General features: G+C 44.8%; 1 protein-coding gene across 1 annotated transcript in view; it reads right to left on the reverse strand.

The window, feature by feature from the left end:
- LOC138489622 (NXPE family member 1-like) overlaps window positions 1-21,201 on the reverse strand; it is an 88,385-nt gene that overhangs the window by 24,474 nt on the left and 42,710 nt on the right. Inside the window, exon 2 of the mRNA XM_069617318.1 lies at window positions 18,654-19,354. Within this exon, the coding sequence (XP_069473419.1) occupies window positions 18,654-19,354 (701 nt within the window). The remainder of the gene's footprint in view (window positions 1-18,653; window positions 19,355-21,201) is intronic.

Consider the following 21,201-nt stretch of genomic DNA (forward strand, 5'->3'; position numbering starts at 1 on the left):
CTATGGTTAGCATCCACCCACATATAAGTTTGTAATCTTGGCAGAGTCGGACTTCAGTGTTATGCTAGTAACAAAACATATATTCTGCATTCAGTAAAGTTCAGTACCATTTGCTTTTGGATTGAGACACTTTCTGCTTTGCTACAAATCTCCAAGATAAACATGCTGGGTTCCAGACACAGCTTTACCCTGAAGATTAACACATGGCTGGAAGAGTTTGGGACAGGCGTCCAGGCTATCTTCTCCCAGCCTTGGCATCCACCTTTATTCTCAACTTCTAATCTATTGAAAATGTGTGTTTTAGGGTATGCATATGGGTCAAGATGCTGGCTTGCTCCTGCCTCCTCCTGAATCCATCGCAAAGTGTAATTGGGTTTCCCCAATGCTCAGTCCCACATGGAGTTTCAGTGGTGAGTATAGAACCTCGAAAACACCAATTAGGGTTCTATATTGAATAGGTCTTGAGTGGACCTACATCAACCAGAGTTCATACTCTGATCACATTCCAAGTTTTAAGGAAAGCACCTTGATCTCATACTGAACTTTACTCAATCTCTCCTTGTCGGTCAGAGTCGGCATGCGGTCATGTCTCACTCCTATTTCTACTTACTCTGGCTTCCTACGTCTTAATGTTAGTGCCAGAAGCTCAATCCACAATAGGAGCATTGTTGTTGTCTTGATACTGACCACAGGAAGTTGCAGGGATATGTATGGCCTCAGTACTGTATAGTCACTGAAAGTGAGTCATTTCCTGAGTTCATGGTGACAAGAAGACAAGGTCAATTTAGTTTGTAACTTATTGTTTTTTGGGGTGCACGGCAGATCCAATAATGCAGCAAACCAAACAATTCCTCAGACCAAACATCACTCATCCCAACATTCCCTTATGAAATCCCAAATGCCAGAGTACCTGAGGCAACAAACTCTCTGCACTTTCTGTCATGTGGAATGACAGAGATTGCAATTCGTTTTTACAACAAAATGATAATTGCAACATAATATTAAAAATATAAAATTAAGTGATCTTGGAAAATGGGTGGGAAATCTTGATCGGGTTTGGCAAAGTAAGAGTTTCATCACTTTAAGGATAATGTTTAAATGGCAGCTGCACAAAACCACAAGAGTAATTGGCAGCTCTTCCGTCTACAAAATGCCAACAATTTCTCCAGGGGAAGCGGAAAAACACATGGCAGGGGAGAGACCAGGACTTAACCCCAATGGTGAACGAACACACAATCTATTACTAAGCTGAGCGATGTATCAGGTTTTGGAGATATATTGATATATTTTCAAAATCCAAATAATATGAGACAATTTCATTAACATTGATATATATGCCTGTTTATACATTATTACATATGCTACAATATTTTATTTACATTTTTATATTTACACAGCTGTGTGTATTCTCAAACAGGAAGAGGAACCCTGTATTTCCACTTTATTTTGATCAATGGCTTATAAATAAAGGAGTTTATAACATCTCACATGTATTTGGTGACTTACAACTGAGCATTTAACCCACATAAACAACATCGATATATATATAGTATATCGCCATTCAGCCCAAAAATATTGACATATGACTTTTCTTTCATATCTTCCAGCCCTATCTATTAGTACCCTTTAGTGAGGGTTTGTCAAGACAGAGTTTTCTTTTCGAGAACACTGCTAACCAGCATTAGAGGCCATCACCCTCTAGTTGCTTTTAGGCTTCTCACAGGAGCAGGAACTACAGAACAAACTTCTTCAATCTGGAGGGGAAAGAGCAAGGACCCCACTGGGATGGCATCTGTAAATCCACAAAAACATACACCACGTGAAAAGCACAGATTGAGCACACAGGCACACACATGGTAGATCTTACAGCAGAGAGCTGGTTCAAAGAAAGAAATGAAGCCAATGGGGGAAAGCATAGAAGGGACCTGATCATCCAGGCTGAGGTGTCAGGAGGGGCAAGTGGACACTCAGAGATTTCAACAAATAGGTAGTGGCTATTCTCAGACTGGGGAAATTAGGGATGTCAGCTAGCCACAAGTGAGAGAAGATCATTGCCTACCAAGGTCCTAGATATCAAAAGGCAGGAGATCAGATGCAAACAGCAAGCAAAGAGAGTCAGCAGTGCTCACTCTGAGATTGGGGAACAAAGTTTGCTAGGGAGAAGGACAAAAATTCAAGACTGACATGCGTGTCGTTCATATTCCATCACGTATTCCAAAATGTTAATGTGAACTGTGATCCTCAATCAGAGACTATGACCTCTGGTAACCCATGCAGTCGTATTACTTCTTTTATCACACCTTCCACCAATGCATTGCATTCACTGCTGATTAACATTTGTTAACAAATTTAGTGTGCTAATTCCGTCAACGAATCTACAACGGCAGGAATTGTGATGTAGCCTTGTGATTTAGGTAGTTTCACAATGAAATCAATAGAGATGTTCATCGAGGATTTCTTCAGATCATTCAACAGATGTAGTGGTACCATCAGTTTTCTCACATCCGTGAACTAAAATTGTCTTTTTAATAAACCCCACGGCTTGCTAACTACAGGATTTGTTCTTAATGATGTATCATGACTAATATCTAATGCCATTACACTCGATATAGTATCTGGTATGAAGATCTTGTGGAATAATAGTTCCTGCTGTGCAGATCATGTCTGCTTTTTTGTTTCTTCTTGAATCCGTGCCTTGTTGTAATTATGGACATTAGACTGCATGGTGTTTCTTAAAGTAAGAGTGAAATGGTGCTCTTCGATATAAGTGTTTCCTCCACCTTTACCATTACGGACGTTCTGGCACCATGTTTCGGCCTTGCCATGTCTACTTCCAGGCATGCATTAGAGTTGAAAATCAAATCCGGAAAAGAATAGCAGGATTGCTGCATGCCTGTGATTAGTGCATTTCACACTGTGTAGGAATCCTAGATATTTATCATCCATCCAGGATCCACACTGTAGCCAGGGTTTCTGTTCCTTCCAAATAATGTCTCCACTGTGTGAATGATTCTTAGATGGCAGGACATTTTCTGTCATAAATGGAATAAAATGGACTTCTGCCTCCAGAAAGTTTTAGAAAAGAATGCTACTGGATTCAATTCATTAGTGACCATGTCCCTTTGAGACAAGATGGCGCTACATATGCAGGGAACAAAACTTTAGCTCGCGTCGCATCTAGATAGAATTGTGACTGTTATCATGTGCCACACTCAGGATTCTTAACTTTAGCTTGCGTCGCATCTAGATAGAAATGTGATTCTTAACATGCACCACACTCAGGATTCTGAACTTTTGCTCGCGTCACATCTAGATAGAAATGTGATTCTTAACATACACCACACTCAGGGTTCTGAATTTTAGCGTGCGTCGCATCTAGATAGAAATGTGAATGTCAGCATGTACCACACCTAGATGGAATCCCATAATTGCAATGGACAGCAATGCCAACTAACCAACCAACTAACAATTCCATCGCTCTGCATACACCTCTCAAACTCTAACCAAACACAACCACAAGCCTAAAACGCAGCAATCCGCACAAACTTCACAACAATGCAACAACAAAACATACCACACATAGACTTGCACAACAGCACACGACGACGACGGACCGTAAAACACCCCAAACCCAGCCAACGGACCCACCGGGCTGAGGCTTCCAACAGCACATCACTGCTCTCTTGCACTTTTCCAGCTTATTCCCACTAACCCACCCCTTCTCCTCCCCTTTTTCAGAGCCGCCAGAGCGCCAAAGGACCACTACAGTGGTGATAGTGCGCAGTACAAATGTCCTTTAACATTAACATTAACATAGCTACTGCCAACACATCTGTCTCCACTACAAATTGAAGTTCCTAGTGTGAGTGATGCAAAATGTAAGCTCATGTTAACCTCTTCGTTAATAATATACAGCGATTAGCCCAGGTACAAAAATGTGATTTTTCTTTTTTTTAGGCGCAATTTGACCGGCCACAGACTTTTCCTGTCAACTTTGGCCATTGTATCACCAAATGTCCAGGTTGATCACAATATATACAAATTATCAACTTCCTTGTATGTTCCCTTTAATGTCCCCTTAATAGTCCCTATTTGGTTCTTCTGTGTTTTGTAATGAGATTACAAGAGTGGGAGTGCATTTTCTTGGCTTACCACTCCTTTCTGTTTACTACTTGTTTTCCTTCCTGACGAGTCATCTTCTGTTGATTAATCAGTAGGATCAAATTGATTAATGCTGAGGACGATGGGGCAAATCTGCTACTAAGGTCGATGCACCCTTTAATTCTTCCCTTAATCCATGATAAAAGGCTGTACCTGTCACCTCTTGTGTGCAATGAGTCCTTTTTCAATTGTTGAAAACAGGAGATGTAGGCTGCAAAGTCCTTCTTGACCTAAATATCATTCTAGTGTCACCTCTGATAGCCATCTTTGAATGAAGACTATCTCTTTTTGTACTATTTTCATCTATTCCACACACTCCACCTCTTCCTTTTTCTCCTTTGATTCAGAACAATCCAGAAATAAAAAAATGGCTGCAAGGGCAACTTTAGTGATAGGACAGATAATCTTTAAATTCCGAGGGCACATCTGACAGGTACCTGAACTGCTCTTGAGCTACCAAGCAAATGTCCTGCATTCACATAGCCACCGCCACAACTCAGATCATGTTTATCATCCACATTTCAGCCCTACCCGTCCAGGGCAGATGCATTTCATGGCACATAATTTGGGGAGGCAGACTCTTTGTGGTGCAGTAAATTTAACTTAGCGGAGCAGTCTTAGCCCCTGATTCATGCTATTATTTGCGTGTAAAATAGGGATTTGTGTGCCATTCTGGCCATATATCTCAGTTTGACACGCAAATCACTCCATGAATCAGGGCCTTAATGAAGTGTAGTGGACAGCCGGTGTGATATTTCAGAGGATTATGGATACACCGGGTTAGGGAGAATTCTCAGAAATGTGCTAATTCCCTCCACTTTAGAGACCCAGCAACTGTGCTAGATTTTGAGGACTTGATTTTTTTAACCTGGAGAGAGTGTGACTCTTTTCCCCACTCTCTCATGTATTTTATTGTGATTTTGAACACTGTGTTTCTTTTGGTTGTGGAGTCTGACAAACTCCATAGGCATCATCTTTTACATTGTGTCACACAACACCTTCAGAGCAGTGACACAGAGAAGTCTTTCAGATTTCTCAAAGGTTTAAATACCTTATCTTGGATAAACTACTGTTTCCAAGAGCAGTAAAGTGAAATTGACTTTACTTACCATTGTACCTTTCTAGACCCAGCACACCCTATCTTACAATAGAGTTCTGGAGGGGTTACATAGTATCTGTCACGCTCACCTGATTCCCACGGAGGCGCAGGTCTGGCTTCGAGTGCTGATGCTTCTTCAATGGTGAAGCGCAGGACTCTGATGATGGACAGGAAGGGCCCCTCTACTCTGGCTTTTCTGGCTCGCAGGAATATTCCCCTGTGCGTGAAAAGGGAGTATTACCTACTGACGGAATAATGCTCAAGCCTCCCACTCCCTTCCAACCCACCTCAATACCCTTCCATGATTCCCCGCGAAGTCTCACCTTAGGGTCTGGAAGGATGAGTTCTCCATCCTGCTTCTGATGCAGGGGAGCGTTGAAACCCAGTTACTTCACTGGATTGAGGTTTGATGGGAGTTCAAAATAAGCTTGACTATTCAGGTGAGGCGCTGTAAGAGTTCTGTTGCAAGTTCAAAAGTTCAAGCTTAATAATAATGTTCATTGTCTTATTGCATTAAGCGCTAATGCTTATGTCTTTTTCCCCTTAGGGGCCGGGGTTCGGAATGCCGGAGATATGGCGCCGACCCGAAGTGTAAGTTCCGGATGAGCGTTCAGGTAATGTCTTTGCATTCGCTCATTCAATGTCTTTGTCTTTTTTTCCCCATTGGGGCCAGGGTCCGGAATGACAGGAAGCGGCAGGACCCGAAATGAAATGGGAATGACCCAACAGGTAAGTCTTAGAAGGAAACTGAGCTTTTCCTATTTCCCTTCCTTCTCTCACCTTGTTTTCTTGTCTTTTCTCTCTAGGCTCTGGGAAGTGGGTGCGGATCCGGATGATCGCTGCTGAAGATGGAGGCGCCCAGGAAAGGTGAGTGAAATGCAGCGCTGCAGTGATCGAAGCGAAATGCTTTTAAAATGATGTCTTCCCTTTCAGGATCGTCGGTGTGATGTCTCTGTGATGCAGCTTTAGCAGGTAAGGTCTTCTTTCTCTCCAATTCTCTCTTATCTCCCTTTGCAGGTGACCCAGGAGGCTGACAGGCGTGGCTGAAGTCCAGATGCAGGAGCTGACACGGTGAGCGTCCAGCTGCGAGGAGCAGAACAACGTGAAGCGTGAGTTGCTGATCGGGTGTGGTTTAAATAGCTTTGGAAGAAGTTCCAGGCATATATCCTTCCACCGAACAGGTATGTATCCTTCCCCGACCACATCCAGGTGGAAAGTAGTCCCACAGGTAAAGTAGTTCCATTCAGGCCTAAAGAGGGCCTGGATGTAGCAGCATGGTCTGCATCAGGTAAGCGCACATTAAAACACTTGAACACATGTCTAGCTTTATGAGCCTGGTGCCTAAGGCGCCAGGACAGGGGTCCAACATGAGCCTGGCGCCTAAGGCGCCAGGACTGTGTCCAAAGGGCCCCAGCTTGGGCCCGCTGGCACTTCCCTGGGGGAATGATGCCTGCCTCTGGGGTTGCTGGGTCGGACCTGGCTCCTTGGAGGTAGGCATCATGACAGTACCCCCCCTCAAGGCCCCTCCCAAGGTTGTTCCCTCCGGGGGTTTTGGCTTGTTCGGAAATCTCCGGTGGAACCTTTGTATTAATCGAGGTGCGTGAACATGGTTACTAGGCTCCCACGATCTCTCCTGAGGTCCATATCCCTTCCAGTCAACAAGATAGAAGAGTTTTGACTTTAACACCTTGGAGTCTAAAATGTCTTTAACTTCGAATTCTAATTCCCCTTCAACTTGAACTGGGTCTGGAGGCTTGGACAGTCGGGTCCCTGGTTGTACTGGCTTCAAAAGTGATGCATGAAAAACTGGATGAATACGCATGTTAGACGGTAAATCCAGTTTAAAGGCCACGGGATTGATTATAGCCTTGATGGGATAAGGTCCTATGAATCTGGGATTGAAGGTTCGCGGGCCTTTGAGGGGTAAATGTTTCGTTGCTAGCCATACCTGGTCTCCTACTTAGTAAGGAGGAGTTTTACTTCGGTGCAAATCAGCATTTTCTTTATACTTTTTCTTGGCTTGCTGTAAATGAGTTGCAGCTTCTTTGACGGCTCGGGATATTGTGGAATGCAGATGATTTACTGCGGGCATTTCCAGGGTCAGAGGTGGATCTAGGTTAGAGGTCCGAGGATGGTGACCATACAAAGTATAAAAAGGAGTTTGTCCGGTTCCAGAATGCACTGAATTGTTGTATGCATATTCTGCGATCCAAAGGATGTCTTTCCAATTTAACTCGGATTGGTGTAACATGCACCGAAGATATTGCTCGAGAGTCTGATTGGTTCTCTCGGTTTGTCCGTCGGTCTGGGGGTGGTGGCTGGTGGATAACCGCACATCTATTTGTGCTAGTTGGCAACATTTCTTCCAAAAATGGGAGATAAATTGACTTCCACGATCCGAGACTAATATGGAAGGAAAACCATGTATGCAAACTATATTCTCCAGAAATTCCTTGGCCAAGGTGGAAGCTGAAGGCAAACCTTTTAAAGGGATAAAGTGGGCCATTTTGGAGAATAGATCCACAATTACAAGGATAGTGTTGTAACCAGCACAAGGAGGCAGGTCAGTTATAAAGTCCATTGACAAGGTGTACCATGGTGCCGGTGGAATATCCAAGGGTTGAAGTAGGCCGGCTGGCCTTTTCTTTTGACCCTTGTTTTGGGCGCAAATTCGCAAGACAATACGAAAGACTTTATGTCTTTTCTCCAAGAAGGCCACCAGAAGTGGCGTTTGATTTTTTCCTCCGTTTTAGCGATACCAGGGTGTCCTTCCATTAATGATTCATGATGATGGGCAATAACAAGTTCTTGCAATTCTTTACTTGGCAGAAACAACTGCTCCTGGAAGTAGGGTAAATCATCCTTAACGGTGTAATGAGGACCCTTTTGACTCCATTCCAGTAAGGCTGAAGTTGTTTTACTTGCGTTTGGATGTCCTCAATAGTTTGCAATGAACTTAGGCCTAAGATTCTTTGTTCAGGTATGATTGGCACAGGTTCTAAACTCGAATTGGGCTCTTCCATGCCAATCCGGGATAAGGCGTCCGCTTTACCATTCTTGCAGCCAGGGCAATAGGTAATTACGAAATCAAATTCCGCAAAGAACAGAACCCATCGGAGTTGTCGTGAAGATTGAGCTTTGGCCGTCTTTAAATATTGTAAATTTCTGTGGTCCGTAATTACGGTGATGGTGTGTCTTGCCCCGAGAAGGTAGTGACGCCAAGCCTTGAAAGCAGATTTAATAGCCAGTAACTCCTTGTCGGTAATTGCATAGTTGATTTCAGGAGGAGAACATTTCCTGGACCAAAAGGCCACAGGGTGTAGTTGGTTAGTTTCTGGGTCTCTTTGCGACAGGACAGCTCCCATGGCCGAACTGGATGCGTCGGTTTCCACAATGTAAGGGAGATCTGGGTGCGGGTTCTTTAATACAGGTGCAGAGGTGAATTTGGTTTTCAGGTCCTGAAAGGCTTGTTCAGCCTCAAGAGTCCATTCAAAGTGTTTGTTTTTCTTTAGGAGAGCTGTGATGGGTTGGACTGTTCGGGAAAATTCCGGAATGAATCTTCGATAGAAATTGGCGAAGCCGAGCATGCTCTGAACTCTCTTCACCGAGCTAGGAGATGACCATTTGAGGATGGTGTCCACTTTTCGCGAGTCCATTCGGACTCCTTGAGGTGTCAGGATGAATCCGAGAAACTCAACTTCTGTGGTATGAAAAATGCATTTTTCGAGCTTTGCAAATAGTCTGTGCTGGCGCAATTTCTCAAGAACTGCCCTAACATGTTTTCTGTGATCGGATTCTGAAGAAGAGTACACCTGGATGTCGTCAATATAAACAATGACACAAACATCGATAAGTTCCCGAAGAACATCATTCATAAAGTACTGAAAGGCGGCAGGTGCATTGCACAAACCGAAGGGCATCACCTGATATTCGAAGAGCCCAAATTTGGTGCGGAATGCAGTCTTCCATTCGTCGCCTTCTTTTATACGCACCAGGTGATAAGCTCCTCGGAGATCTAACTTGGTGTACACACAAGCGTCTTTCACCTGGTCGATAAGCTCAGGGATCAGGGGCAGAGGATAACGATTCTTAATCGTTATTTGATTTAGGGCGCGATAGTCTATACATGTTCTAAGGTCGCCCTCTTTTTTCGGCACGAAGAACAGAGCTGAGGAGACAGGAGACTTGGACGGGCGAATAAAACCATTGGCTAGGTACTGATCTAAATACTGACTCAAATGCTGGTTCTCAGGTTCCGTAAGAGCATAAATCCTACTACAAGGTAGTTGAGCATTGGGTACCAGATCCATTTGGCAATCATAAGACCGATGGGGAGGTAACGTGTTAGCCTGTTCCTTCTGAAAAACGTCTTGGAATTCTTGGTATTCTGACGGTAGCTGTACAGGGGTGGAAGTTGCTGAGGCTAGACCCATAACTGGATTTCTTGGATAACAAGTTGGTTCACAATCAGGAAAACGTATCTTCTTTGCTCGCCAGTCGATTCTGGGATTATGTGTTTCTAACCAAGGAATTCCAAGAATTACTTGAAATTGTGGGGCCTTGATCACATCAAACACGATTGCTTCCCGATGTCCATCCTGACCCACCAGTGTCATTTCAACAGTGGAATGCGTTACAGGCCTTGAGGCTATTTCGGTTCCATCTACTGTAGTAATGACATCTTGGGTTACTTTCGGGCGGAGAGGGAGCTTAATCCTGGAAGCCAATTCACAGTCTATGTAGTTTCCAATAGCTCCACTGTCGATGTATGCTTTTACAGCATGCAACTGCTGAGGCTGTTTTGGGTCCACGAGCACCATTGGCATGACAAAATGCGAGGTCAAAGAGTTTGTTTTCAAGCTCGGCAAGCGGACCCCTACGCTTGTCGGGCTAGATCGTTTCCCGAATCAGGTGTCAATAAATCGTTATCAGTGGCTCCAACCACCTTCTTAGGTGGTTTAACCGGACAATTTCGAAGAAAGTGACCGGAAGTCCCGCAATACAGACAAAGTTGCATTTGCCACCTTCTCTCTCGTTCCTTCTGCGTTAATGGTCCTTTAACACCACCGATTTGCATAGGTTCAGATACGTCGGTACTCTTGGAGTTAGCGTGGGTTTTGATCGGTACTCGGGTTTCGTACTTGAACCTATCTGCTTTTCTATTTTGAAGTCTGTGATCAAGTTGAACCACCAAGTCTATGTAGTCTGCGCAGACCTGGGGTGGATCCACTATCTGAGCTAGAACATCCTTAAGCTCTCTGCGCAGGCCTCGATGAAACAATGTGATCCTTTTGTTTTCTGGCCATCCAGTTTCCACAACCAGTCTATTAAAGGTGGCAACGTAGGACAGGAGATCCTGATTACCTTGTCGTAAGGATAGCAGTTCGTTATCAAGGGCCTGTCCTTGAGAGTGTCGAGCAAACAATCTTTCCATGCTGGCCTGGAAGCCCTGAAAATCCTGGAGAATGGGATCATCCTGATTTACCAATGGAATAGACCAATCGGCAGCACTGCCACTGAGGTAAGATAGTATAAAGGCTACCTTGGTCTGGTCGTTAGGGAAGGCCCCGGGTCTGCAGAGAAAGTGTAAATGACATTGGTTCATAAAGACAGCATATTTCTTGGGATCCCCCGCAAAACGTTCAGCCGGGGCCAAAGGCATGTGTCCAGGTAGATTGATTTGTACCGGGTTATTCAAACCCATTGATGTGGAAGTACCTCCGGAATTAGGTAAAGGAGTGTGCCCTGCCTGGGCCTGCAATAACCTTTTGGCCAGGTCATCAGTTCTTTTCTTGGATAGGATCAGTTCTCTTTTGAGAGCGTTAGTCTCCTGGCGGGCTGAGTGCACTTCTGCCCGTAATTCCCCCAAAAGCTGGGCCAGCTGATCTGTCTCGGAAGTCTCCATAGCGCCCGGGTGGGAAATTGTGGGTAGGCTTCGCGTTCTGTCACGCTCACCTGATTCCCACGGAGGCGCAGGTCTGGCTTCGAGTGCTGATGCTTCTTCAATGGTGAAGCGAAGGACTCTGATGATGGACAGGAAGGGCCCCTCTACTCTGGCTTTTCTGGCTCGCAGGAATATTCCCCTGTGCGTGAAAAGGGAGTATTACCTACTGACGGAATAATGCTCAAGCCTCCCACTCCCTTCCAACCCTCCTCGATACCCTTCCACGATTCCCCGCGAAGTCTCACCTTAGGGTCTGGAAGGATGAGTTCTCCATTGTGCTTCTGATGCAGAGGCGCATTGAAACCCAGTTACTTCACTGGATTGAGGTTTGATGGGAGTTCAAAATAAGCTTGACTATTCAGGTGAGGCGCTGTAAGAGTTCTGTTGCAAGTTCAAAAGTTCAAGCTTAATAATAATGTTCATTGTCTTATTGCAGCAAGCGCTAATGCTTATGTCTTTTTCCCCTTAGGGGCAGGGGTTCGGAATGCCGGAGATATGGCGCCGACCCGAAGTGTAAGTTTCGGATGAGCGTTCAGGTAATGTCTTTGCATTCGCTCATTCAATGTCTTTGTCTTTTTTTCCCCATTGGGGCCGGGGTCCGGAATGCCAGGACGCGGCAGGACCCGAAATTAAATGGGAATGACCCAACAGGTAAGTCTTAGAAGGAAACTGAGCTTTTCCTATTTCCCTTCCTTCTCTCACCTTGTTTTCTTGTCTTTTCTCTCTAGGCTCTGGGAAGTGGGTGCGGATCCGGATGATCGCTGCTGAAGACGGAGGGGCCCAGGAAAGGTGAGTGAAATGCAACGCTGCAGCGATCGAAGCAAAATGCTTTTAAAATGATGTCTTCCCTTTCAGGATCGTCGGTGTGATGTCTCCGTGATGCAGCTTTAGCAGGTAAGGTCTTCTTTCTCTCCAATTCTCTCTTATCTCCCTTTGCAGGTGACCCAGGATGCTGACAGGCGTGGCTGAAGTCCAGATGCAGGAGCTGACACGGTGAGCGTCCAGCTGCGAGGAGCAGAACAACGCGACGCGTGAGTTGCTGATCGGGCGTGGTTTAAATAGCTTTGGAAGAAGTTCCAGGCATGTATCCTTCCACCGATCAGGTATGTATCCTTCCCCGACCACACCCAGGTGGAAAGTAGTCCCATAGGTAAAGTAGTTCCATTCAGGCCTCAAGAGGGCCTGGATGTAGCAGCATGGTCTGCATCAGGTAAGCGCACATTAAAACACTTGAACACATGTCTAGCTTTATGAGCCTGGCGCCTAAGGCGCCAGGACAGGGGTCCAACATGAGCCTGGCGCCTAAGGCGCCAGGGCTCTGTCCAAAGGGCCCCAGCTTGGGCCCGCTGGCACTTCCCTGGGGGGAATGATGCCTGCCTCTGGGGTTGCTGGGTCGGACCTGGCTCCTTGGAGGTAGGCATCATGACAGTATCCTCTTTGTCTAGTTTCTCATGTAAACATTTTTATCTTACCCACTGAATGGCTGGTGGCAGTGGTTTCGTTTGAACTACCATAGTGTGCCTTTACCGCAGGCTGCGTTCGTAGCTATAGTAAAGCGCACACAGGAGCCATCTTTGTCAAAATGGCACCCGGTCTTCTTTTTTTGCCATTTCTTTGTGGAAAGGTCCCTCTTGAGATTTGCTCTGCGCGCCAAACCAGGTTTCATCTCGCCTTTGGCAGGGTTCAGGAGTAAAACCCACTTCTGGCTCCAGGGTGTCTGGGGTAGGCACGAAGGGAGGGAGGTGCCTGAAACTCCCCTGTGCTTAGTTTCCTAGGAGACCCAAATGCACTGTGGGTGATTGACAGCTAGGCTGGAATGAATGGGAGAGAACTGTATAAAAGGCGAGTCCTTTGGCTTGGAAGGCAGAGTCGACCACTGGACGAAGGAACCGAAGAAGAACTTGAAGTGGACGCCTGCTGCAACTCCTGGACCGTTGGTTTGCCCGGTGAAACCCTGCTGCAGTGCTGAAACACCAAGTTTGCATCGACAGAGAAGCCCCTGCAAGGACGACTTCTACCCTCGAGTTGGTGGATCCAATGAACTCCAAAGTAAGCCACCTGGACATCCATCTCGGAGCTGGTTGAATTTCCACAGATTCGCTGCTGGAAACCGTATAGCCAGGGACAGGTACACCAGATTGTGTGCGCTGCTTTTAAGCTGGCCTGGAGCTTTTTGGAAGATGCTCCGCACTACCAAGAAGCAGGACTGTCCAAGCCTGAGCCCCCTCAACAGAGTGGGGTACCCAAGAAGCAAGGAAAGTCCATCTCGACAGCCAGGAACCACGGTGTTGCTATTTGCGGTAGATGCGAGGAGCTGATATAGTGAACAGCCACTGAAAGTGAAGTTTGCCGATGTCCTCCCTCTTGTCCCCACGACTGAGGCCCAGGAACAGTGAGACCTGCAGAGCTGCACAGGAACAGAAGTCATCAGCTGCATCTTTTCTTCATCTTTAAAGGTACTGCAAAAAGTCTGAGAGAACTTACCTCTTACTGTAGAGTGTCACTTCTGCAACTCACAAGTCTAATCAGCTTGTGGCCCTACATTTTATTCTTCTTTTCATCAAAGACTCCTAAGAACTTGTGCAAAGACTTTTCCATTTGCTTACGAGAAGTGTTTCATCCTATACAAGACGTATGCCCATTGACTTTGGCTTAGCCGATTGAACTGAATGACTCTGTTAGGAAAATCTAAAAGTACTTGCCTGCTTAAGAATATTTGTGGTCTCTTGTTGTTCTAATAACCTTTGCCTTTTACAAACTTTTAAGAGTATTCTAAATGCCAAGAGTAAGATATCAATGTCCCCAGCACCCTAGTTAATAAAGTCACCTGTGGGTGTAGGTTGTGTCTGTGGGCCATCCCAAAAGGGTCTTTACTGATTCAGAAACTCAGAGTGTACAGTATTGAAGTGTATTTGTGTGTTACTATTCTATTGCTTCCTTCTGAAGAAGGCTTTATAATTGACTGATAAATACATTAATAATTGTTTATGCAAGAAACCTTAAGTGTAAGAGTTTATTTGAATACATGTAACTGTGAATCTTTGTGTAACTCCACTACAGTCCACATTTTCCCCTCTTGAGATAAGCCTGGCTTCTCAACACGCTACAAAAACGGTATAGTACAAGCTTATACCAAAGGTTGGGTTGCCTATACCTGTAGTCAGAGTTGTGAGTAGTGGTCCCAGAGGGTACTGCATGCAAACTTTGCCTAACACAGCGCAGCATTGTGTGTGTTACATAATGATCAACACAACCATTGAATAATGATTGATCTACACAGCCACTCATCTTTTGAAGGCCAATTTCATAATGACATAGTACATAATACCTGCTGTTATGCTATCACTTTGGGGTGCAATAGAAAAGGCAGCATATGAGCACTCGTTTATTGTATTGGTTCAACAGTTGGCATGAAGTACAGGAGATTAAACATATTGTGGGGCTCAGCATGCATCAGTATAATTTGCATCTTCGAAGACTCGCCCACTGAGAAGACACGATTTTGGTCAGAGAAGTTTCCAAAAGCAGAGCATCCCTATTTCTTTTCATGTACACAAGTGGTAAGGCTAGAGGGCCTAATTCAGAGAAGTGTTTTATAAAGGCAAACCCTTTTGGAAAACGTTCTGTGAAATAGGCCCTAGGAGCACTATAGATGTTGGTATTTCTACCCACTAAGCTCCTCCCCCCCTGAATCTTTCTTTCCCAAAAGGGAAAGGGATTCTCTAGAGCATCTCTTGAGTTAAGGGACCAGGGGCCTCATTACGAGTTTGGCAGAAATTCTGCTGTAAATCTGCCGAATTTCCACCAAACTCATTTACTGTTACAACCACTCTGTCCCATTGGAGTGCAGATGTGTACATGGGCATTTTGCCAGATTTAACATGAGAGGTAATTCTGCATGGTAAATCCACTGAGTTTTGTCCCTCAAATCGAGGATTTAGGTAATCCATAATTTCAAGGTTAAATTCGGAAACCAGCAGTGTAGTAAAAGTGGCTGAAATTCCACCACCACGCTGTAATCATAATAACGATTGAAAAGAATTTTATTATGCTGTGTGCAAAAACCTTATTTTACCACACCCGTTTTGTTGGAATTAAAATTATAGTGAAATTCCTCCAATGTTTAATTCCTAGTTTTGAGTAGTATTGGGCAAACCAGTTTGGTAATAACTCGCAGAGCATGAATGTCATGCTGTTTGAGGTCCTGCAAGCTGTCCAACATTTTGTAATCATAATTGTTTTTGTTGAGCACTAACCACCCAGGGGTCGTAAAGCACTAACCAACAGCATTCATATGAAAAGAGAAATGAAAGTACCAGAAGAGGAGAGGCTTGAAGTCAAAACAAAGACGTTTGAATTTGTTTTCTGGAAAAGTAAAGGTTTCTCAACAGGATGGAGGACATTGATAGATTGATTGTTTATTTGTATAGTGGCTATACACAATGTGTTTCAACTCAATTCAAGGAGGGAGGGAACATGGGAGAATACAATTACATTCTTACAAGTCCTTGAAACAATTCAGAATGTGATAAATAACTATCATAATCAGCCTGGCGACATTTCAGATAGTACAAGTGCAAGGAACAATTAAGGAGAAGCAGAGAAGGGAGAAATGAAACAAAACCAGCAGTAACATTACTATGCCTGACGACAATTGATGTAGTGCATGAATATACAAGAGGAGGGAGAGAAGGGGGGAGATGTGGAAGTCAGGGAGTAGGAGAGGACCAAAAACAAGCGACTATCATAATAAGTCAGACGACGATTCAGAATAGTGCTGGGGGGAGTGGGAGGAGAAGACAGACACGCTGCTATCAAAGGTCCCGGGACAAATGATAAGAGTAAGTGCTAATGGACATCAAAAAGGGGGGGAGGAAGAGAGGGTAAGGTGGCTGCGACAGACAGGGGGCTACGATTACTATGCCTGACGGCAACTGAGGTAGTGCCAGAACTTTAACAAGACAGGGGGAGGGAGGGAAAGGAGGAGGAAAGGGCAGGTGGATGAGAAAGATAGGTGGCTACAATTAGTATGCCTGATGGCAATTGAGGTAGTGCCGGACTTTAACAAGAAAAATGGATGGGGGGAGAGGTCAGGTGGCTGCGAAGGACAGGCAGCTATTAATACTATGCCTGGTGGCAACTGATGTAGTGCCAGTAATTAACAGGAGGAGGGAAGAGATGGGGAGGAGGGAAAAGAGTAGGGGAGGAGGGGAACGGAGGAGAAGAGGGCAGGTGGATGAGAAAGACAGGCGGCTACGATTACTATGCCTGACAGCAATCGAGGTAGTGCCAGACTTTAAGAAGAAAAACAATTGAATGGGGGGAAGGTCAGGTGGCTGGGAGGCACAGGCGGCTATGATTACTATACCTGACGGCAACTGAGGTAGTGCCGGTAATTAACAGGAGGAGGGAAGAGGTGGGCAGGAGGGGAGGAGGGAATAGAGTAGGGGAGGAGGGAAAAGGAGGTGAAGAGTGGGAAGGGCAAGACAAGCGACAATGTACTAGGTCAGACGACCTATCAGGCCTTGCTAGGGGAGAGGGGAAGGAGAAGAACAAAAGGAGGGGGTGGGACATGGACATGCAACCATCATACATGTGATACATTAGACAAGTATGAACATAGCAAAAGTGGAGAGGGGGAGAAAGAGGGGTGCAGCACCACAACAAGGGAGAATGGGGGTTATGGGGGTTGATGGGGGCACAAAATAGGCACAAGAGGCATGGGGGTGGTTGGGGGGCACAAACACAATCACAGGGGCATGGGGATGGGTGGGGGCACAAACACAGTGACAGGGGGAATGGGGATGGGTGGAGGCACTAACATTCCAGAAACCTATGGCAGGCGCAGTGAAGGATCTGCCTGGATCCCTAGAACACTTAGACCGGAGTTATCACTGTTGTCCATGCACATGCTGGGGCGGTCTTATGGCCAAAAGGCACATGAAGCCATCTTTGAAGTAGCATTGTGGGGAGCCAAACAAGCTCGTATCATTTAGGTGAATACTTTAAAGATAATCTGCATCCTGACTGGGAGACAGTGGACTCTCCTAAACAGTGGGGATATATGTGCACATCTCGGCGAATTATATATAATTCTCAGGGCTGTATTCTTTAGTACCTGCAGACAGTCAATAACCCCAACTGTGCCAGAGGCTACGGAGGTGCAGTGTGACTCGATCCGTGGATGACAAAGCTGATGAAAGACCATTAGGGAATACAACACTGATCTTATAATGCTTTTGGCTTGGCAGTCCATAGTGAAAGCACACTCAAAGGCCACCCCAATTATTTAGTTTTCTAGCCATTTGCCAGAAAACGTTCTAGGGTTACCCTGCTGCCATCGCCCGCAAGGTGCTAGACATGCCTGAGTGCTCTATTGGGGGGCCTGTCAGGTCCGTGCAGGCCAGGCTGGAACTGTATTTCTATTTCCGGCAATCTTGCACTGAAAATAAAAAAAAGTTTTTAACAATCACTCCGTGTTGTCGGGAGAAGGGACTGTGTGGCTAAGTTGGGGGACATGGGTGCATTGTTACTCTGGGTAATATGGAGTGGCTTGTTTATCACCCAAATATATCCCAGAAATATGCATGAGTCAACACACGTTTGGATCAGTGGTGCTTGAAGATTCTCTAGTCACTTCTTGGGGGTTCACCAGGTCATTTACCCAGCCCTAAGGATATGGAGTGTATCAACCACGTTTACACCATAATATTAGGCAAATACTCCCAAAAAAATAAAAATAGGGAGTACAAATGCCCCCAATAAAAAAATAGGAAGAAGCACATAGAAGCCAGTCTCCCTGCTTTCATCCACACAGCTCTAAGGATATTATTGGACCAATAGTACATATACTGCCACAGGAAGAAACTCTGTTATTATCTTTACCTAATTCAAAGAGGTGAAATTGTATCTTTTAATGTACATGAAAACTAATTACAAAACATATCTGTTTTACAGGTACTTTTTTTACTCGCTTATTAAAAACTCTTTGGGAGTGGGACTTCTTTTTTCACTCTCTAAAAAAATCTTTTTACTCCCAGATTTAAAAAATAGGGAGTAAAATACTGTCACTTCAAAATCTTATAGCCTTGGGCGGAATTGACCAACTCGCAAATCCACTTCATGGTGCGCCACATAGTTCTGCTGGTGTTGTTTGCAACTCTAAAGTTTGGTGATTGAGCTGTGACTACTGCTGCAGTCAGTTTTCAAAATTCAATTACCCCCCAACCACAATTGCATTATCTTAAAATTTTCAACAGCACAACACTTAGATTTCTAACAAAAATACCCCACAACAAAATCAAAATCATATCTTTCATTGACAGCAAGAATAAGGCTTATATGAGCATTGAAATGTCATGAAGCATGTGTGTAACATTAAAATACTCCAGCCTCCATGTACCCACAGTGCTGTTCACAAATGCCACCCGCATTGACCAACCTCCTTACATGTGAAAGATACTTTTTTCCAAGTCGCTCAGGTAGGAATGTGCCCGGATGGAGGATGACATCGCTTTCAGTTCATAACACGGTACACGCTCAGGTTTGATGCAGTAAAATCTTTCGCCATCACAGTGGTTTGGGTATTCACACAACTCTTGCGTGGTGTTGAATTTTAATCCGCATTCGGTGTAAATGCCATGTGTTCCGTTAACGAACTGGCCCGTCCAATACACATTCTTATAGCCTTTGTTCCTTGCCCTCCAGAGAGCCGACACCCCTTCACTGGGATGTATTAGCAGCAGGGACACTCGAACTTTACCCTCCCAAAATAAAGTAAAAGTAACATAGTATGAGCCATTCTTCAAGTCTAAAATGATGCCGGACGCTCCCGCTTTGACTTCTGGGGAGTAAATTCTGGCTCTTATAAAGTCTCCTCCGTGTTCCTTTCTGTTGCCAGAGAAATCATAGACATCAATCTGAACGGTTAGGTTATCACCAGTGCAATACTTGTCTTTGGGGTTCAATATCGTCGCCTGGCTCTTTTCAGCACTTGTCGTATGGTTCAAGTCGTTGATAGGGGCATTGTGAATTGTCTTATCAATTTCGTTAAAGATCTCAATGATTTCCAAGTCAGTTTCAGTTGCAGGGATTTTTGCCTTGTGCTGGTCAACTGCGCTATCTCTGTAAAAATCGCTGAAATGTTTAACCTGCAGTGGAAAAAGAAAGATACTATTATGCACCCATGTAAATGTCGAATACTACATTTAAAGCAATTTCATTGCCAGCGCATTTATCTTGCGTTCTTCATCGGTGAATTTCAAACTAGTTGCTTGTTTTTCAATTACTAATGACTGCGTTTAGCAATGCCACCATTTTAAACTTTGCGAAACCTAAGGTAAGCAAAGGGACAAACACACCACTAAATGTACATAAGATAAAATAATAACTACCACTGCATAATGAAAAATATATGGGCGTGTGTGGACCAAAGATGAAATCTCTGCAGAAGGCAGCAATCGATCCAACTTCAGGAGCCTGATAATCATCATTTGGCACACACATGTTATTATGGCTGTTATGACTGAAAAGATATTTCTGACAAATGAAAGAGACTGATACACATTGAGGAAAGCAGGGGACCACTTGCAATCGCTACTGAATTGAGCAGATACGTCATCTGTCATGTCAGAACATCAATCACTAACCTTGCAATGTTTGGCCACCAAACCACCTATCCATGCCATACAGGAGAAACACATCAATACTTGGAACCAACCCTAATAAGGGGAAACACTTGCTTTGATAACTGGCAGACCTTCTCCACAGTCTCGAATCAAAAAGCTACATGGGTAAAGTGTGACCAATGAACTTATGGGGACTCAGTGGTCATGGGGTGGATATTGGTTTCTAAACCATCAATCAGCTCCAAACCTCTAGTATAACGGAAAGTATCCAAACAGATTGGAATAACAAGCAAATTATAAACCCCCTTGTCCAATTTTGGGAACGTGGACATAACAGCAGGCTTATCTCTGCAAGGTCGTGGATCGTTGGTTAGATGCAACACAGTGAAAATACTATTATTACCCAATGATAAAAGGGACAAAGAAGGAAAAGGGATGCACTCTGGATACTGACAGGAGGGAAGTCAGTATGGTTAATAATCAGAACATGTTTGCAAGGGGTGAGGAGCTTGGTTTCGGGACAGCCAGGTCCCCTGCGCAATTTGTCGTCTTTATTCAAAGTTAGCCTGCAGCCCGGTACATGGTTTTGTCAGGGAACCAGGCTCCATGGTTCCCAGGAAGTTTGAAGATTGAGGGTGGGTTGACAAAACCTAGTTTGTTGGTGGCGCTGGCAAGGTGGTTGGTGTGACGGACCACCAGACCAGAAATCTGCTATCCAGCATCTACTCAACACCCTACTCATTGTTCTTCTACATATATTCCGAAGGGAGCCCCCACCCCAACTTCAATGCCGTGAGAAAGACTTCAGTTGAAAGGCGCGTCAGCGGTTTTTTCTATTGTTACGGTTCACCAACCTGGTACACTGTACCTCAGGTGTTATGCTGCACTTGAAATTATAAATATGCCTGCACACACAAAAACATCTTCGCAGTGATTTGTGTAATAACCAAGGGGCACCAACCCCCTTGCCAGCGCCACCAACAAACTAGGTTTTGTCAACCCACCCTCTCTCTTAATAATCAGAACAGTTTAACGTTTCTTGGCTTCAGCATAAAGAGAGCAATGGGCCTTAAAATGTCTCTAGGGGCCTTCGGAGAAAATCAAAGGGACAGAACCACAATGTACCTTGTGTTTGTAGGTGTTTTTGATTCTCGACAGGGTCTAGTAAGCTTCAGGGCGCTTTGCAGCTTCTGCGACAGAATTCAAGATGGGAGACAGCTGTGGGTACCGGACAGAAAACAGTTCAGCAAGCAAGGCTGGAGGACAGCTGCAGGCTGACCTACATGACAGCTTGGGGTCAGGAATCATTGTCTCAGTGCTGGTCGGCAGTTCTGCAGCAATGGTCGAGACATCTCAGATGGCATTAAGTG

This window comes from Ambystoma mexicanum, chromosome 9 (assembly GCF_040938575.1).
Source record: "Ambystoma mexicanum isolate Mex_15411 chromosome 9, UKY_AmexF1_1, whole genome shotgun sequence".
Classification (NCBI taxonomy): domain Eukaryota; kingdom Metazoa; phylum Chordata; class Amphibia; order Caudata; family Ambystomatidae; genus Ambystoma; species Ambystoma mexicanum.